This window comes from Strigops habroptila, chromosome 4 (assembly GCF_004027225.2).
Source record: "Strigops habroptila isolate Jane chromosome 4, bStrHab1.2.pri, whole genome shotgun sequence".
In the NCBI taxonomy this organism is placed as follows: domain Eukaryota; kingdom Metazoa; phylum Chordata; class Aves; order Psittaciformes; family Psittacidae; genus Strigops; species Strigops habroptila.
In genome coordinates this window covers 7,227,802-7,247,634 of record NC_046358.1, presented here as the reverse complement: position 1 = coordinate 7,247,634, position 19,833 = coordinate 7,227,802, and the positions used below count along the sequence as shown (strand labels likewise).

General features: G+C 41.2%; 1 protein-coding gene across 5 annotated transcripts in view; it reads right to left on the bottom strand.

The window, feature by feature from the left end:
* The window catches only part of CHP1 (calcineurin like EF-hand protein 1), a 36,214-nt gene that overhangs the window by 13,939 nt on the left and 2,442 nt on the right, over positions 1-19,833 (bottom strand). For 4 of the 5 annotated variants that reach the window (XR_003990830.1, XR_003990832.1, XR_003990831.1 and 1 more), the window contains exons 2-6: positions 16,534-16,606; positions 10,992-11,072; positions 9,596-9,723; positions 8,767-8,828; positions 7,625-7,747 (exon numbers count right to left, since the gene is read on the bottom strand). Coding sequence is in view for 1 of the 5 variants with exons in the window: in XM_030481591.1 (XP_030337451.1) it covers positions 6,247-6,300; positions 7,625-7,747; positions 8,767-8,828; positions 9,596-9,723; positions 10,992-11,072; positions 16,534-16,606 (521 nt within the window). In the remaining 4 variants the exon portion in view is untranslated. Of the gene's footprint in view, positions 1-4,077; positions 6,301-7,624; positions 7,748-8,766; positions 8,829-9,595; positions 9,724-10,991; positions 11,073-16,533; positions 16,607-19,833 lie in introns of those variants that run through there. The other variant, XM_030481591.1, reaches the window with a different exon arrangement.

The following is a 19,833-nucleotide window of genomic DNA, read 5'->3' as shown; positions in this document are numbered from 1 at the left end:
CAGCATAAGGTTAGCAGCTCATCAAGATCCCAGGAGATCTGGAGATAAGGAACCCTGGTTATCCACAGAGTGGGGTGGTAGAGACACAGACCACTATCACCTCCAAAAGGGTACACAAAGGCATATCTGAAACCTAGAATGGAAGCCAGCCTAGGAAGAGGCCAGAAGATCTAAGGACCCACCAGCTGATGTGTCCCCTGTCCTCTACAAGGGATCTTGGCGCTCAAGAGATACTCTCGACTCTTCGCAGGCTCGGTCAGAATTTTTACCCTTCGTTGGCCCACGGTTTTTGACACCCCTGAACGACGGGTCACCATCGTAAGATGCAAACCCTGCTCGTGCAGCTTCACAGCGCTGTGCACAAGATCATACAGCAATAGTTGATCTGACATAGACCAGAGTAACAGAAAACTCTGATTTTTTTTGTTGCTTTGTCTTTTGAAGATACTTCTCGCAGCTCTTGTGCATGCAAAGCATTTCAGAACAAATATTAATCCGACTGAATTTACTTAATGCAAAAATAGCATCCAACTTCCTGTGAAAGAAAGCTAATTGGTTATTATTCTTTTAATGATCACATAAAGCAGAATTATCTTTATATGCAATATGCCAAAGGCAAATTCCCCTGGTATATTTTAACAATTCACACACAGACTATTCATCAGGAGGAATACTCATCAGTAGCAGCCTTACTATGCCTTAATGTTACGTTGCTCATAAGCTGCTATTATTGTTACTATGTGAATAATACAGCACATGAAACTGGTAACTCATGGCCTGGGAAATTTTTCTCATGAGCAGCTACTGCTTTTGGAACTGGTTGTGACAAACACACTCACCGTATTTCTTTTGAGTTATTTCACCAGTTACAAACAACTAATCTATTATTACATCACGTAAGATAACACACCACGTTTCCACATGATCTAAAACCAAGCTTCTCGTTTAACTACCTCCATTTTTCACTTTTACCTGACATGCACGTTGAAAATGCAGTCACTTCGAATTCTATTACAAACTTGAGATTTAAAGGTTTGTTATCAAATACAGAACATCAGGAATCTCATGCTATGACAGTAAGCCTTTTGTTTTCAGTAAGAAGCCTCCCCTCCTTTTGTTAATTTAAACAAAGTTCCATTCCATAGCACAAAATACCTCCAACAATTCTGAAACATTCATGGCATACCTGACGCGCACGTTACTAACATGGAAATGAGAGACACTGGTTTTATACGTTTCATCACGTGTAAAATCCTTTCTGTCTCATTACCAACAATCCCACGAACTCATAAGGCTACAATCAATTCCTCTATATTCTCCCCACTCTCCATAAAAGTTATTTTGTGCCACAGACCACTCGCACGTTCTGATTTTGTCAAACGACACAGAAGCCACCCCCTTTGTGCACGTCTGTGTCACTATGGCATAAAGACATCAGAAAAGAAGGATAAAACTATTCAGATTAGTCAAATCCATTTAGCACACAGATTCCAGGAATAACAACTATAACAGAAGAGTAACTGTACCCAGCGCTATGCTTGCAGCCGGAGACAAACAGGCTAATTTCGGATGGTACATTTTGGGTTCTCGTCTCCACGTTCGCTGTGAGCGGCAGCTGTTCGCCGAAAGCGCGTTCCGGCTGTTCCCAGCTCGGCCGGAGGTTCTGCTGGGCGGGAGGCAGGCTCTCCCCTCCCAGCCATCTGCTGCAGCCCCGCACCGCTGCCCACCCGCTCACGGCCTCGCCCCAGCTCCGAAGTTACTCGGACTTTTCCGGGCGGCTCGAAGGGCCACGTTCCCACCGCCGCGCCCCGCCTGGCGCCGGCCGTCACCTCACGGACCCTCACACGCACACTCGGCCCCCCGCCCCGGAGCGGAGGCCGCGCTGCCGGGTGAGGCGGGCGGGCAGCCGCGCAGTTGCGCTGCCCGGCCCGGCCCGAGTCCGCGGCGCTGGGCGGCGGGCACCACCCGCCTCAGGAAGCGGCGGGCGCGAACATGCCCAGGCCCAGCCCAATCACGGAGCAGGACGGGGAGGCGGGTGCGCGGGCACCCGGCCCCAACCCAATCAGGGAGCGGGGCACCAGGCACCGGGCTGGGTGCGGTTCCGCGCCCAAGGTCGTCGTTGTTCCCCACCGCACTCACCTGAGCGCGGCCCAGGCCGCGGGGCCGCAGCCGGCCCCGGCCCCTCCGCCTCTCCCTCTCACTCCGCCATCTTCCCCTCCTCACCGCGGCCACCCGACGGGGGGCTCGCAGCGCCCGGCGACGCCGGGCCCGCCTACTCCGGCCGCAAGCCTATTGGGTGCTGCACCAATGCATCAGCCGTCCAGTTTGGGCAGTGATTGGCCAGCAGCGCCGTCCATCACGGAGGCTGGCCTCCCGCCTCCAAGGCTTTCCTTTCTGATTGGTCCCGGGGAGGGCACACGCCTGGAAAAGGATTGGCTCGAGCCGCGCGAGCAGGGCTGGCCGGGGAGAATCCTCCAGTGACCTCCAGGGGGATTTAAAGGAGCCGCTCCCGGGGCGAGGGACCGCGGCCCGGCCCGGCAGGGAAGAGGGCGCAGGGGCCGCGTCCCGCCAGCTCTGCCGGGACCCGCATAGAGCCACGGGGCCGAGGCGCGGGGAGCGGGTTCCGGACAGCCGCTGCGCTGCTGCCCCGCAGGCACGGCCCGCCTGCCCGTCCTCCATTTCATTGCGCAGCAATGTGCCCGCGGCCGCCGCCCGCGCGAATTCCCGGCGGAGCCAGCGCCGCCCGCGGCTGTCGGGTGTGTGAATGACAACCTTCATTCACAGCGCCGGGGTCTGTGTCAGCTGCGAAAACTATTATTCTTTTTAAACAGCGGTAATTTTACACTTCAAGCTGAAGGGTGGAACCGTGTGAAGAGGAGTACTTACCCATTCAGAAAACTCTGGAGAAACACCCCCGTCTGGCCGTGATTCATCGCAGACAGCTACTACAAACCCTTTCAGTTGAAATCTTAATCCATTTAATGCACACTTTGCTACTAAGTAGTGTTTCAGTGCAGACTGACAAAATGAAACACTTCTGCCAACTTAAGTGTTATATCCACACACGTGCTTAGAGAATCAGAGAGTAGTTTGGGTTGGAAAGGGCCTTAAGATCATCTAGTTCCAATCCCCTCCCATGGGCAGGGACACTGCAACCTAGACTATGTCACCCAAGCCTCTGTCCAACCAAAGTTGTCAATTCAAAGAACTAAAAGCAGATTTTAAAGTCATTTTCTATTGTAACATTATGGAAACTAACATCATTTTTAGTCCCGGTTTTCACAAGTCAAATCCTGTACTGAATACAGTATTTTGTTTTGCACAGACTTAATGCCACACTAATGGGCCTACAACTATTTAAGTCAACTCACTTGCCATCTCTCAGTATTCTAAAACCTATTTCTGCTTCCTGTAGTCTTCATAATACTGTAACAGCTAATGAAATCTGGTAGCAACCATGCATTTCTGCAGCCATCCATCCAGAGAGTCTCAGCGTAACAGACTTTACTTCCTGCTTGTTAGTAGACTTGGAAATGGTTCATCTGTATTTAAATACCTATCCCTTACACTGCACTTCCATAAGAGAAAGATGAAATAGTCAGTAGCTCTGCCTTTGAGCTGATAATCTTATTCCTTTTCCTGACTAAGCTTCACAGATGAGCTTTAGTCCTCAGAAGACTTAATTTCTCCAAGCAAAGTATGACTTTCGTGGAAATTTACTTGTTTATTTATAGCTTAGTTTTGAACAATTTTAAATTCAACATAAATTTAACATCTTAACCCTAAAACTCCTTCTCTTACTGTCTACCGCCTTTTAAGTTACATATTAAATACGCAGATTTCAGGACACTGAATAAAATACTCAGTGGCTTCCATGTGATTTATACAGCTAACAGCAAAGTTAAATTCTGATAGTTGGGGGTTGGTTGGTTTATTGCAGGAGGGTTAGCTGGTCTTTGTTCCATTTGGTTTTGTTGGTTGTGCACCTATTAGAGTATTTGTGTTCACCCTAAAGCACATTAGCAAGAATACCTGATGCCTAAGGTGGGGACTTAAGGACAGACATCACAAACTAGATTGGTATTATATACCCTTTAATCAGAACAATGCTATGACACTGTGGAGAGGGGAAAAAAAAAAGAAAGCCTAGTTTGGAACCATGGGGAGGGGTAAAGCTCATGTTGTTACAAGATCCATAGTGCAGTAGTATGGGTGTGTGCCCTCTCTTCTGGAGCTCATGTTTTACACTAGTTTCCTCCACTCTACCAGCCAAATAAAAGCTCAGTGATAAGAAACTGATTTGTAAAGCCTGCTAGCACCACTCTACTGGTATTTAACTTCTCTAATCATTAAAGGATAGTCAGTTACCATACAGGAATATTTTGGTGTGGGATTTTTTTTATGGAGTGGAAGGTTTATTTATGGATTGATAAATACAATTTCCAGTCTCACTGGGACAATAAGGCACGACCGTAGGTTACAACTATGGAGCCAGAAGAGAGCAACACCTATTTCTAAGCAAATCACAAAGCTTACAAACACTTTTAACTTTTCAGTCTGTTCATATTGTTACATTCCTATTTTACATGACATGGTCATAAAACTATAATGTTCCTCTCTCATACAGAGTAGAAGTCTTTAATTTACATTTCTTTCTGGAATTGTGCTGCACTCTGCAAAACAATGAAGTGCAACATTTCACTTCTCCATTCCTTAAAACAAATCACAAATCCTTCAGACACTTGCATGTTATTCTTTAACACAAGTGATGATTAAAGGAACTGAGAAAAAAGGAAATGCACATTTGAGAGTAGTTTGAGACTGGTAAGTATTTATAGAAATGTTAACACACGACACAGAGAAGCAGTTATTACACTGATTCTTCAACAAGGAAGCTCCCAGGGTTTTTTTGGTTTCATTGGAAGGATCTCCAAGGCTGTAGGATGCTTCAGCTGAACTGGATGAGATGATTTACCAATCTAGCCACAGAAAATTATGGTGCTATTGAATCTTCAATGATCTTTACCACTTGAACTTTTAGCACTATATTATCAGTATTAATCATCTTACACTTACTAAAAGATTCGTGTAGAAATATATCCTAAAATATTTGAGATAAGAATATAATTTGGGGAAGAACATATTATGCCAGAGCTTTCATAAATACAGCTACCACCCTCAACACAAATCTAACAGACCAGGACTTCCATACTGGAAAATGTAAATAATTACAGGCCACTATGATTAAAAGAAAAAAAACAAAACCAAGCAAAAAAACAACCCAGTTCACACCATTTCCAGGGGCAGTAACAGAACTACAAATCCAGATTTTGGCATGAGTAGTTTTCTTGCATTATGTACACTGGTAAACAAGTTTACAGTTTCAGAGGCAAAACCACCCTGATGGGAGGAAGGATCCTAGAGCAAAGTAACCTGGAGAGGGCACTTCATGGTCCAGTGGCTGTCAAGGACAAAAACAAGTTTCTGCATGTGCTACTGGAACAATTTAAACAACTTAGTGCAGAATTCCTATTCTTTTTGAGGACATCACAGCCTGTCTCTGCCACAGATTCTCCTATTGTCCCTGTGAATTCATCTCACAAAGAATAAAATCTATTCACAGCACTTTAAAGTACTCCAGGCCACCATCATGCATTCAGTGCTAGTTGTACAATGAAACCTTAGAAATTGAGAAGTCCTCAAGTAAAAGGCAGACTTGGAAGAAACACATCTGCATGTAAAGAGCCAAATGGGAAAGTGGGGGGGCGGGAAAGGCAGTTGTAACATGGTATTGCTACTGGAAACAAAAGTGAATCGTTTATCACTGCACCTAGTATTTGAGTAGATGCTTGTCTCCAAAATGTTTCAGAGGGCATTTCTGTGGCATGTTCCCGTTTTCCATTCTGATTCAGAGCTCAGAAGAATCAGTTTGTAGATTAAACAGCAGTACATAAGGAGAGACATTTTTGCTGAAACAGTAGTGCAGAAGGAGCCAAGGGAGAAAGGATTAAAAAAAAAAAAACCTGAAGGAAAAGATTTAAAAAAATGCTCCTTTCCAAGTTTCATGGCAGCCATTTCCCTTTGTTCCTGATGCACAGGGAATGTTCACATTGGTAGAACAAATCAGGGAGGGGTTGGAGATGTACTGTATATGCACCAGTAGCAACGCTCTGGGGGAAGGTGCTAAGGAGAAAATGAAGTTCTATTCATTATAATAGGGGTACAAAGGAACAGGCTCTCCATCCATCAGTGAAGAAATCGAATGCTCATTTTCTGCTCTACATCCACCTTCTCCAAAACCTGCAATAAAATTCAGAAACAGCTACTTAAGTTACTGTGCATACTTCTCTCCTACAAGGTTTCTTACTCTAGTGTAGAGGAAGTGGGCAGGAAGATGGGATGTCTTCAATTTGGCATGCTGGTCTTTCATCTACAGACTGCTGTTTTTCATTCTGGACTAAGGTCCTTCCAAAGAAAGAAACTTCATCCATTAAAGCTGGACAAAGGCTGTCAACCAACATGTAACTTATGCACTTTCAGTCTGCCAAAAGCCCAGAAAGGCTTGGATTCCCAAAATTAGATTGTGTGGGAATGCACAGGCAGGAAACAGAAGGAAGAACGGAGCAGAGGAAGGGGCATGAGCAGTCACTGAAGAGCTAAAATCAAGAGCACAGCATCACTAACACAAATCATTGTAAAACTGAGGTGACAACTTCATTCACTGAATTGCTATTAACACTGAGGTACAAAGACAGCCTGCTCCAGGCAGTAGACTTCACTGTTCTAAGATGAGAGTAATTTAAATTTGAAAAGACTTGAGGTCTTTTAGTCAATTCCCTCAACTCTTACTTAAAGCAGGACCAGCTAGATCAGGTTGCTTTGGGCCTTGTCCAGTTAAGTTTTAAGTTTCTCCATGAAAGAGGTTCTACATCTTCAGCAGCTATGATCATCCTCTTGGTAAAAAGTCTTCCTCATAGCTAACCAGAATTTCCTATGTTGCAACTTGTTTCTGTTGCCTCAGGTCCACCTCCAAGATGAGTCTGGTTCCTCTTGTCAATGCCATCTACATTAGGTAGTTGAAACTGCTCTGCTATAGCAGCTTTCTCCACTGACTATGTAATGGTTCCTTACTATTACCTATTTCTGACTAACAAAAGATGTAATTCAAAGGACTAGAACTAGGAACTTGAATGCTAGTATTAGTTGTTTTGCTAACAAGATAAAATCTACAAGTGAAAACTGATCAGCACAAGTAGAGGAGAAGAATTACTCTGTTGTAACTGTGCTAGTCAGGCTACTTCTGTAGAAAGAAGTGGTTGCAAAAAGTGGAAATTCTGCAGTGTATTCAGTAATTCAGTAATTCAGCTTGTAAGAGCTACGGCATATGTTTCTTCACGTAAGAGCATGAAGGAACATATGGACTAATTATTAGTACCCTGACAATATAAAAAAAAGGGTCCTGATGAAGAAGGGAAGAAAACGAGCCAGCAGAAAGCTTGCTTTGCCCAAATTCAGGCAGGACTATTTGAACAACTTCCTCTCTGTTTCCATTTGCATTTAAGTCTGAATGACTTGCCCATTACTGAGCAGTTTCCTTTAGTCATTAACAGTGTAGTTTACCAACCTTTACAAACTCTGCAAAGGAGATGGCACTATCTCCATCTTGATCAGCTTCCTGGATTGTCCTGTCGGCAATGCTGCCCAGCTGCTCATCTGAAATATTTACACCAACCATCATCCGTAATACCTGAAACATACAGAATTCCCCAGATTACTATTTTTGTAATGAAAACAGAATAGCCATTATTGATATAGGAATAGAAGTATTCTTAGTGCTGTTTCTTGTGTACACTGTTGAAATAACACCATACAAGAACAATCCTGGAGGATTTTCACGGAAGTCATTTCTAGACAGACTTTTATTTGTCCTTTGTACATCACTGCTTTCAGGAAAGAGTTTCCTTCTGCAGCCACCTTCAACAAAGAATCCTGCCTTTTCACTAGACAGCAGGAAGAGGCAGAGTATGAGAAAGCTTCTGGAACTAGGAATGAGTATGTTTTGTTCCAATGCTTTTGTCTATATTTTTCCCCACAAAACGTACCAACATTTAATCAAGTATCTGCTGTTGAGATAGTTGCCTGCAGGAAGCTTTTAAGTATATGGTCAAATGATAACTGCCATTACTCTCTACAGTTAGTATTTCCTGTGCAGATAGAGAGCAATTTCAGTCAAAAGCAAATCCTTGTCCTGCAACAGGAACCACAAATTGCCACGTCTACTTCCCAGGATTAGTAGTATGTCATTACTCCTAGCTCAAGCCTAGTTTCATGTATATATGCAGCAGTGATGAACTTTGATTACCTTTGCTGCAATTTCAAGTTTTATTCTATTGAGAGGATGCACAGAGGATCAGCCAAACAACCTCAAGGACTATCCCTGTGAAGTTCTATTAGAATAGAAGGTAGTTCATAAGGGGCTTAGTGTATTTGTTGGATATTTAGGTATCATTTCCAACAGAATCTGCTTAACCTAACGCTCTGGTTTAAACATGAATCTAGCATTCCCAGTCTGACAGAACAACCTAGGCTACCAAATGAGATCAAAGTCTCGCACTATATATAAAGCTTTAAACCAGAGATAAGCAATTAGTCACCAAATTTCCTCTTTTGAGAAGACTGTTGTAACTCCACACCCATTTAGAACGAAGAGAGTAGTCACACAAAAGGTCAGGATGGAGTCATTCAAAGCAGCCCTGTGCTATTTACCTGAAGAAGCTCATCCCTGGAAATCTTGTCATCTTTATCTAGATCATATAACCGAAAAGCAACTACAGGGAAGAAAAGAATAAGCAGTTTAATTCAAGTGCTATTATTTTTCTTTGTAGCAATACACTTATAAAAGAAAAGCAAGTGTTACTAAGTTATTTTAAGAGAATTAGCTTAGAATTTCAATTCCCCATAAAAATTCATTTTCAGTTTCATAGTGTTATTACTGCATACAGGAGTAAAATTATTGCCAGTGAAAAATCTTAGTGAAGTACTCAGTAAGAGTACTTTTCAGAAGCACTGTGCTTGCAGAGGTATTTCTTTAATGTCCCGAGTCATGGAAGTATAATTAGCACTAAGATACATTCAGTCCTTTAACCTCAGAGCCAACCATTTTTACATTACCATTAATTCTCTTTGACTATATCCTGCATGAGATAAGACAGAAATTTTAAGTGCTCTGAGGAAACTGTTGCCAACTTTGATTAGTGAGCAAGAGCAGTCTGCTCATATGCTGTAGGCAGTCATCCAAACACTCAAGAAAGTACTCAGCTGAAGGTAAGGAAAAAGCCCTGTATTATATGGAAAACTGGAGAAAATGGCAGAAAAGACCATTCATGTAAGGGATGGTGCTTCTAAATCTGAAATGACTTTGCAGGTGAACCATTTAATCATGTATTAGAGGATATCCTTCCATGGGGAAGGACTCTACAGAAGACCCCAAATGCCTTCACTCACTTCCCAGAAAACAAAACAAACAAAAAAAACCCCACACATCACAAAAAAAAGGAAAAATAATTGCTCCAACAGGAAGGTTCACATTTCTTACAGTGGAGCTTGTTACTTCGGCTGTTCAGTGGTTCTGGTCCATTCTGGTCTTTGCTCTTTTCATTATCTTCTATGGGTCGGAAGTGGGCTAGTGTCCTCATGAATCCACGGAAATTCACCTGGTCCTCTCTGCATAAGCATTTCAGCAAGTCAGTTTTAGCACAGCTTACACAGGTTCTGTACTTCAGTAGAGAGTATGAATGTCTAAAGTATTGAGACCATGCAGATTCTTACACTCCCACCTCCCCAGGGTTTGGCTGCCTATGCTCAAACCCAGCTCTGGTACAGAGCAGCTCCAGCCTGGGATCACACGGTTATGAAGTAGGATGTATAAAAAAAAGAAGCCATGAGAAGTCTTCTTGAGGGCTCCCCAGTCCCTGCCTGCAAGCTCTGTTTAAGCTCAAGCCCTCACCCTTGGCCCTTGCTTGAGCTATCCTGCAGCTGTGCCTGAGTCTGGCAGTAGATCTTGCTGACCTGGACCCCTATTCTCTGGATTGACCTGTCAACTTGTCTGGCAACCACTGGACTGTTGGCTGACCTGACAAGTCACTGGAGCTGCTCTGCTTTTCTTGTTCAGGTGCTGTGCCCTTTGTCATTAAGTACATTGTCCCTGCCAGCTTTATTGTCATACTTGGCTCATGTCTGTGGGGCAGCCATTGCTCACTGCTCTGACAAATAGCTCTCTTCTCTAACTCCGTGGGAACCAGCTACTTAAGTACTTTCCATGACTCCTGCATTCTATTCAGGAAAGCCTGCCTGGTATTAGCTTATATTATGACTTGATTAGTCACTCTGATCTTCATGAATCAGTAATGGCAAATGTGTTCAAGAACAGCAGCAGATTCCATAGAACAATCTAGAGAGGTAAAATAGAGAAACAGTACTGCAAACTTCATCTCTCTTTGGATTTAGAAGTGCCATAAGCTAGGTCTTAAATGTGATCAAAAACTGAAAACAAAAAAAAAAAAAAAAAACCTGATCTAGTAACAAAGGTATACTTAGAAGCTTAAAGGTGAAAAAAGAGACTGAATTAGTTAATTGCAATACTACTTAGCATAAAATAGTATTGCTATAAGTTTGCTTTAAGAACCGAAGTAAATACATGCCCTTTACTTGCTTTCTAAGTGTTCAGCAGCACAGCAAGAACAGAAAACTGTGACATGAAGCCTGAGTTTCTCAACTAACAAAGCACACAGAAGACTTTTAAGGTTGGTAAGCATTTCTCATTACAGAATAAAAACATGCTGAGGACCCAATGTACCCACACACATTTCATGTCAAGTTTGAGGTGTTCAATTATTAGTAAATTCAAAATCTGTGCTTTAATTACCAGCATTTCAGTCCTATCAAAACTTCTGATGAATTACAAATTTTGTACCTGTTTTATTGGAACTCACCCTTCAGGAAAGAAGGCATTGATAATTCTGTCTCCCAGTGGATTGATGGCAAGCTCTGGAATCCGCTGGAAGTCTTCCCGGCTAAGTAAAGCAACAACACAAGAAGCTGCATTAAGTTGAAGTCGGATGAGAAAAAGTTCCTTGAAGAGAATTCGTAGTAAAACATCCACTGGGCCCTATTTCCACAGCCAGACACTTGGTGGTTTTTAAAATGTAACTCTTTAAATCACGTTTTCTCTACAACTAATGGCACAAAAGACAGTGCCAAGCCTGTATTATGTTACACACCTGCAGTGCTCATTTACCACGTTAACAGTGCTTCTCAGATGTCATTTGTGCTAGAAACCTTCCTGTAAGATGCCAACTAGTTTGCAATTCAAGGAAAGCTTCTGAAATGGCTTTGAAGGAAAATATGGCTTCAAAATGAAAATAATGTATGTTTTTTTAAAATGTATTTTGGAACGGCATCATTTGAGTTGGCATTTTTCCAGACTACCCCATTCCAGATCTTGGGACAATACCATACTCCTCCAAGCATACCACAGGTGATCTGCATATTTTAATGGAAGTTTTCATTTATGCAACAACTTTATACCTTATTATAAATGCCAAATTTCAGATTATTTTAGATTCAACCAAGCAGCACTCCTGTTTTAAAGTAGGAAACTTCGACTTTGACAGGGGCCTGTACACCAGATGTAACTTCACCAGTACATTGCAAATACTCAATGCTCTTGCCAGCCATTCTCTTCTCTGCTCATGATTGTATATCCACAGGATAGTATAAGCACAGCTATGCTTACATTATTATAGCTTTTCCTGATCTGGATGTTGTCCTGAGCTGTATTGATGTCAACACATTTTAGATCACTATGACATGAACACAGGGTTCACTCTATTCCTAGAATTGCTATAATAATTTTTCTTTTCTTTCAACCTAATAGAATGTCACTGACAGGAAAGTGAGACAACCTTGGTGTGACCAAAACAGACACACCAAGTGTGTCTTAGTGAATACTGTGGTCAACATGTTTGGGTTCCCCCCGCCTTTGTCTTTTCCACAACAGAGCACAGCAATTTATCAGTCAACACAAGCTGTACTCCATAATAATTTAGATTTTAAATTGCAAACATAACAGCAATGGGGTGAGCCTGTAAAAAAACCCAAACTATTCTGTCTGGATGCAGGAGATTTCCTGCCCAATCTCTTGAAATATCAGCAATTCCCTCCAAGTCAAATACAGTCCTGCTGGTTTTGAAGTTTGGGTCAAAAGTCTCAAACCTGGTTACGAAATGTTTGCTACTTTTGAAAACGAATGAATCAGCAACAAGGTTTGATTCATGTCATTATACCAAAAACTGGCAAAGTAAACACAAAGGTTTTGATATTAAGTATACTGGCCTTTTGTAACACTGTCATCTTAAAACACAGGGGAAAAGAAGGAATTGGCAAACCTGATTACTAGTCTGGGCTGGGAAAGGCAAAGCAGCAAGACGTTCTAGTTTTAAATGCATTCTAAAGCACACCTTGCACCCGGTCACACCACAGTGCTGTTGAGAATCTCAATTATAATAAATCTGTTGCAACATGGTTAAACTGTTTGACCTCTAATTGAGTGACCTGACTGTGTGCTTATACTATTTCTGCAAACTTCTGCTCCGACCAGGTCTGAATTATTTTTAATAGACAAAGTTACCATCTGTATAACATGATCAGCTTGTTACCAGACCCTTCAGGACTGCTGCATTTTAAGCTATAGCTGAAAGGCAAAGTATGCATTAGCCATTTAGGCAGGAGGTGCAGCGATGTGGAAAGCCTGTGTCCTAGTAACAATATTTTACCAACAGCTCAGCATCAATGCTAACATTTACAAGCTAAAAGCAGCAGCTGCCCTCTTTCATTTAAAGCAAAATCCTAATGCTTCAGAATTTTCTACTTGCATATCACTGCTTTTTGATATACAGCCTCAATTTACACTCAGCATTTCAGCCTCCAGTTATTCTGCTTTCTAACAGGAGATTAACAATTAACCACAAACAATTCCCCAGGTTTCAAATCTCTTTGTCTTGTCATTATCAGGATTGCAGTAGACCATTTTTGCTTATTAAGAGCACGTTACTGAGCAAGTGTTATAATTGGAATAGCTGTAACAGCCATAAAAGTAAATGAATGCATGAGGCAAGTTATTCTGCACTTTATAAACTAAGGTTTCCTGCAGTCATTAGGGACCGACTTCACCTGGCTGAGACTGGAGCTTACAGGAAATGAGATGCCCTCTATTTCTTCTGTGTTCACATGCCATAGCAACAAGGCTCTTCTAAAATACCTCTCCAGGAATCTGGCTTCTATTAAATCCTTGCTTAAACATAACACGCGGAGCAACCTTTGACTGCATGCTATCATTATGCAGGCCAACCACTTAATATATATGCCAGTGCATTCATATTTAGACATACTTTGCAGTAAGGGATTTGTGTATTCTAAGACAGACAAGTATTTCTAAGCATAAGTATATCCTCCAAAGCACACAGCAGACCCCTACCGTAAAGAAGGCTCTGCCTTACCCTAAAGGTTGGAAGAAACCTACTAGACCCTTCTTCCATTATTTCTGGTTGTTCATCCTTTTTACTTCTAAATAGTAGTAGAGTACTGTTCCCTCAACAGGGATGAGAAGGGTAGAGCTATCTAGACCTTATGGAAAGTAAAGCAATGGAAAGAAAACAAACCATATGTAATATAGAAGCAGGAGAGGAAAGGAATGGAAGTACAAACTACTCTAGTACCCTATCATTTCATGATCCAAACCCCTTCTTCAGAACAGTGGTACACATTTAAAGATGTATTTCACGCCATAAAGAACTGCCTACCACTTCTTTTACTGATCAGTCACGAGTGACTTCTGTCATGTCTGATTTATAAGTCAAAGATGTAAGTCACCCTTACGGAAACAGTTCTTCTTGCTCACAGGAAACAAACACAAGACATGCCTTCTAAACTGTTTGGCAGTAGTAAGCAAGTGATAACTTCATCTCACTTGCCTCACAGTAGCAAGTTCTCTTTGATCAGTATTTCAGAAACCAACATTTACAACCTTCCAAGCTATCATTCTTACTCTGCCCTCATTGTTTTTTTTCAGGAAGTAATTTTCCATCACTTAATGGTTTCCACATATTGTGGGTGCTGGGACAGGTTTCACAATTTGAATGCCACTGTCAGGCATGTTTGGGAACAGGCTATGCTTAGAGGCCAAGATTGCAAGTTAAGGGATCACAATTTGCACAGTTACTGGGATTTTCCAAAGAAACTTCATTTCCTTTCCCAAGTACCACGTGATTATCAACAACAGAAGTCCAATCTTCTCATCCATAACACTATGAAGCTAAGCATTGTGCAACAGACATTCACAGCATATTTAATTAATTACTCCTCTTACGTAAACCGAGTACAATCACTTTGAAGTTTACACAAACTTTATGGGGTCAATAGACAAATTTAAAGTTGGATGGAAGAGTTGAGGAAGAATGTGTGCTGGGTTCAAACTGTGCTAGGCTCGTGTGGCAGCTATCATGTTTATTCATCAGTGAAGACTAAACCCACCTACAAAGTTTGAAGAGGCTGTCAGTGCTCTTTTTCAAGTAACTTAATAGTGAGACATAAATAGTATTAACCTTACCTACAGTATCATCAGCTGATCTGTATGTCACAATTGCCAATTAGCCAATGCTACAGTTTATATGATACATTGGCTTTGGTGACGGAGTGGGCTTAAGGAGTTCCTGCCCATCCCACCCCCATTGTTTCCACACCCATCATCCATTCTGTCATCCCTTCAGCTATGCGATCCAGACATTTACAGCACAGCCACAGTACCAGTCACTGGAGCCAGCCAGCTTAAAATACCTACACAAGCCAAAAGGGGAGAGAGAAATATTTTTAACCAAAAATACTCAGTAGTCCTGTTTACAGCACAATTCCACCACCAGTTACTTAAATGTTAACTCAGAAGTCAGTAATTTGTGGCACTAGAAGGAGCTGTGTATTTCCTTCAGGAAAGGAAACTGCAGTAAGTCAGCAGTACAGCAAAAACCAGTGCATCTTACAACTTGTCACCTTCACTTGCTAAGCAGTGATTGTAGCTTTACGCATAGGTCTAGCTTTCATAGGTTTATAGTGCATCCTACAATCACATACAAAACCCCAGGTGATCCCTGAATCTATGTTTACTGGTTTAGACTGGGATAGAGTTGCTATGAAAGAAATTAACTCCATTCCAGCCAGACCTCATATACTATGCTACAAAGTCCTTTTCCCCTTCCTACTCTCTCCTGCGTTCTCTCCAGCTTCCCTGTGCACTGGTTCTGCAAGTTCTGGCAAGTTTTCAAAGCTGTAGGTTAGTTTCCAAAGATGAGCCTTGAATACCAGCATCAACATGGAAAAGCAACAGACTTTCAGAGGCAGGATGGTCTTAGAACGACTATGCTGGTTGCAAAATGGCTCCCTGGTGCAACTATTGACAGCTCTAATTTGTCATGTTTCCATAATACTATGCAATCCACAGGCAATATCAAAAGAGAAGACTAATAAGCAATTTAATACAATCAGAATTCATAATTAGTTCATTAAATAAAGAGCAAAGCAATATCAACACACAATACAATAACCAGAGTGGGAAGGCTAGAGAACAAAGACCACAGGTAGAGACGTATTTTGATAGGCAATCATCCCACTAGTTTAACCTTTCAGTTGAGAATATTCTTTCCAGTGGACTCAGTCCATCAAAGTGAAAAATGTTTTGCAGATAAAATTTAAGCCTCATCTTTATTTAATTGATTAAGCTGAAAGAAACCAGTTCACTTGTGTAGTTTTCAAATTGTAGACAGAAGACAAACACTTCAAAGGCCCTGGAATATCCTGTACTGCTATTTTAAAGAATAAAACGTCTATTTGCTTATTCACAGTGACTTGGTCCCAGCTCCAGCTCTTTTTTATTTTTGAGCATACTAATAGACATGGGTGTTTAACAAGAGGTGCAAAGTTAACAATAATAAATGGCTTGCAGATCAAAGTAGTGTTAAAAGACACTGAGTATCAGAAACAATTAAGAGCCCATGCTCCCAAAACTATAAATGATCTTTTCATATGAAAGCCAGGATGAAGATGACATAGTGGAATCCTTCCTGTAATAGTTATTAGAAGCAATATATAAAGAAAGGTAAGAAATAAACACTTTAAAAATGTGGTTTAACATTTTTGAACATGTGTTGTAATTCCTTGAACACCAAATATGACCTTTCTTGTATTAACTGCTATGAACTTTCAGCACTACAGCAAAGACAATCGGTATTTAGAGTACCTCAGTTCAACAATCAGATTTCTCCTGACCTTTCCTAACAGAGAACAAACTTCCATGTCCATGTAGACAGTAGGTATGAAAGAACCTGTTAGAATAGCCTCACTGATTCACTGTATGTGGAAAACCTGCAGGCACCCTGCAAAAGCAAGTCACCACCACAGACGTGTCAGCGCAAAGATGATACCCACCTAAGAGTGCCATTTTCTCCTTTGTCAAGGCTGGTGAAGCGACTGTACAAGCGGGTGATTTGACTGTGGGAGACTGCAGGAAGAAAAAAAAGAAAAAACGAAAGAAGAAACACAAATTAGCATGTTAATGACTCCTCATCAGAACAGATCTCATTACACTGAGCCACTTTGCTCAAAAAAGATCACACGAAACAAGTTCCGTCGGAAGCACGAAGCAATCAGCAGTGTAGGAACTTCATGAGCTGTAAATTACATCTTAGTATTCAAGAATCCACAAATAAGCCCAAAAAATTTGTCTGTCTTCTATCCATTTATGGTTTTGGTCTCCAGCATCTTTTGGTTATCTGAGTCAGTAATGGCAATTGAGAAAGTATTTGATTCACAGTTCTACTCCCTTTCCCTTAATTCCTGTGGGGCTAGAAATAATGTGGACACAGCCTCCACTGATGACCTCTACGTCATTCATGACACTGCAGGCCTCTGCTATAGTATCTTTCCTTCTCTTTTGCTTATCTCTACTCCCGTTGTCTTTTTCCATCTAAAGATGGAAAGTGCACTCGGTTTCTCTGCATCTGGTAAGTGGTCAGAGAGACTGTACACCTGATCACTCTTCCTCCTTGACTGGGCTGCCTCAATCTAAACAGTTTGTTCATTTGGGGATTCACTGAAGTAATTCCCAGGACATGGAGTTCAAAAAATTAAAAAGCCTATTTGTAAAGAAGTTTGGGAAGGAGTTAGGACATAAAGCAAGCAGAAAGTTATTGCAGACCTCAATTTGCAATTTGAAACAGAAATTTTAAAGCCAGTACTAAATTTAGCATAATGCTGCCAACATTACCAAGATATTAGACAACCCAAGATACCAGACATCCAGATGATTAGATCAATCCATGATGGGAGCAGGTTAAACCTATGTAGAACAGCAATTCCTTTAACACTGAAAGAACTCTACACAAGACCTTGGCTTTTCAGAGCCTCTTCGGATGAAGTTAATGAAATAAGACTGAATTGAATGTTAATGTTTACTCAGTAAAAATGTGATTTTTCTATATTGTTAAACTAGGACATTGTGTCATTTTCAGATTCAATTGTTTTAAAAGCCTTCACCAGCACAATACTTTTATTTTTTGCTAAAACATATGGGAACAGGTTGCACAGCAGTTGTCTGATCTGTGACAACTGAGGCATTTTATTAGGTTCTCTTTCTTTTCCCCCAGGTTTGTTCTTTCTCCAGCCTATTTATTTAGGTTCAACTGCTCCCTCCCTTAGGGTGACCTGCCAGCAACTGTGTGTGAGGTTTTTTTTTTTTTCCTTCCCTTGTCTCCTCGGCAACTTTCATTCTTTGCATAAGGTTGGGCAATTTGCTCAGTTCCGCCTAAGCCAACACTCCATAGAGTGGGCAGCTTACTCAATTTCAAGTTAAGACACTAGAACACACTGGAAAGCAGGCACCAGTATTTTAAAGACTTCAAATCTCTGCATTTCTGATTTAGTGTTTTAGACATGATATGCCCTAACAACAACTGATGGTGAAAACAGAATAGGCTGGAGTTCTCCACTAAGAAGCCCTGTGCTCCCAACTCCTTCCTGGAAACAGAGAGCATGAGGAAAATTCTGCTCAGGTACCACTTCCAAACTAATGTCAGCATCTCCATTTCTACAACACCTCCGTAACAGCTACTATGTGATCAATAGTATGTAACTCTTGACAGGAGAAGAAATGTTTTTGTTAATCTCATACTAGACAAAAAGCACATCATTGCTATAGAAGAAAGGAAGATGATTCAGGTCCACCACTGTATTCTTTCATAATTTCATTTTTGGCTCTCATCTCTCATGAAAGCTGCATCACCAGACACTTTTCAGAGCCTTCTCATACAAAATAAAGATTTTGTCATTCCCTGCCAACAATACAAGAAATAGAAAAAAGATCTGCAATTCATGGCTGCTTCTTAAAAGTCAGAAGTTACGGCTCAAAGCTAGTTGAAACACTATTTTACCTATTCTGCTCCCCCACCAAGGTCCCTTCTAAGATATCTAAAATAGGAACTGTATCCTCTAGTTTACTTCTTTAAATCTTCACATATTTCTTTGCAATTAGACACTCTCAAACTCTTGTCTAAAACATTAACATAAACTCACATTTATATACTTGGAAAACAAAGAGATACCATCAGAAAATTCATCACCTCTTAGCACTAAAATACTTTTTTCTCTTAAGCCTTAAGTGACATGGTCTAGTGGGAGGCATCCCTGCCCATGGCAGGGGGGTTGGAACTAGATGATCTTAAGGTCCTTTCCAACCCAAACCATTCTATGATTCTATGAGCATTAGTTTATTATTAATCCTTAGGTATATGCTTGAAAGCTCAGGAACAAAGGGTGTGAACCAAATAGTTTGGATACTGTTACATTCCAATGGCTTTCCAAAAGCTTGCAACAGAATGCAGACAAGGAACATCTTGGACCTCTCATCTGTTTCTTATAGTTGTTAATGAAACATAAAAGCAATTAGGACTTCTTGAAGGTTTTTTTCAAACTCAAAATTAAAAATGTTTATATGCGAAGCAAACAATTTCCACACAATGTCATGTAAGATTTAGGACTGTCAACTTCAGGCTTAGCATCTGCTACCGAGAACTTGATGGAGATTTTCTGTCACTAAGTAGAGGTTTTAGTGGACATTTTATTCCCCAGTTCCTGGAAACTTTACTGGTTTCCAAATTTATTATGCTGAGGAGCGGTTTTCACCACAATATATGACTTTAATCCCAACTTAGATTTCGTTAAAGAGATTCAGTGTCATTGTATGGCTTTTGAAAGACTACTCTAGTCCCTTAAGAGATACCTTTTTAATCCATTCAGCTAACAAACATTAACATATGGTTTATCACTTGTGTTAGTATCATTAGCTATTTAATTGTGCTACATAACCTGAGCAAGGAGCAAGTTGTATAATTCCATACTTGAACTCAATCAAATCGGTTAAGTGTTCTGTTCAGTACCTCATACTTACCCCAGATGAACTGAAGGAGTCATGTTTCACAGTAAGGAGGCCAGAAAAAGAAAGAACCCTTAGGAACAACATGGGTTCAGAATGGACATGTACTGCCAGTTTGTTTCACATCTAAGAGGTCCCTTTCTCACTCTTTAATAGGAAAGGTATCATCAGCATCAAGTTTCTAACAAACCACAGGATATTCCAGTCAGTAATACTAACTTAGCATTCTCCCTGTGAACTTTGCTCCAGATAAACCAGCATCCTGGGGTTCTCCCCCCACCTTGTACCTTGCATAAATA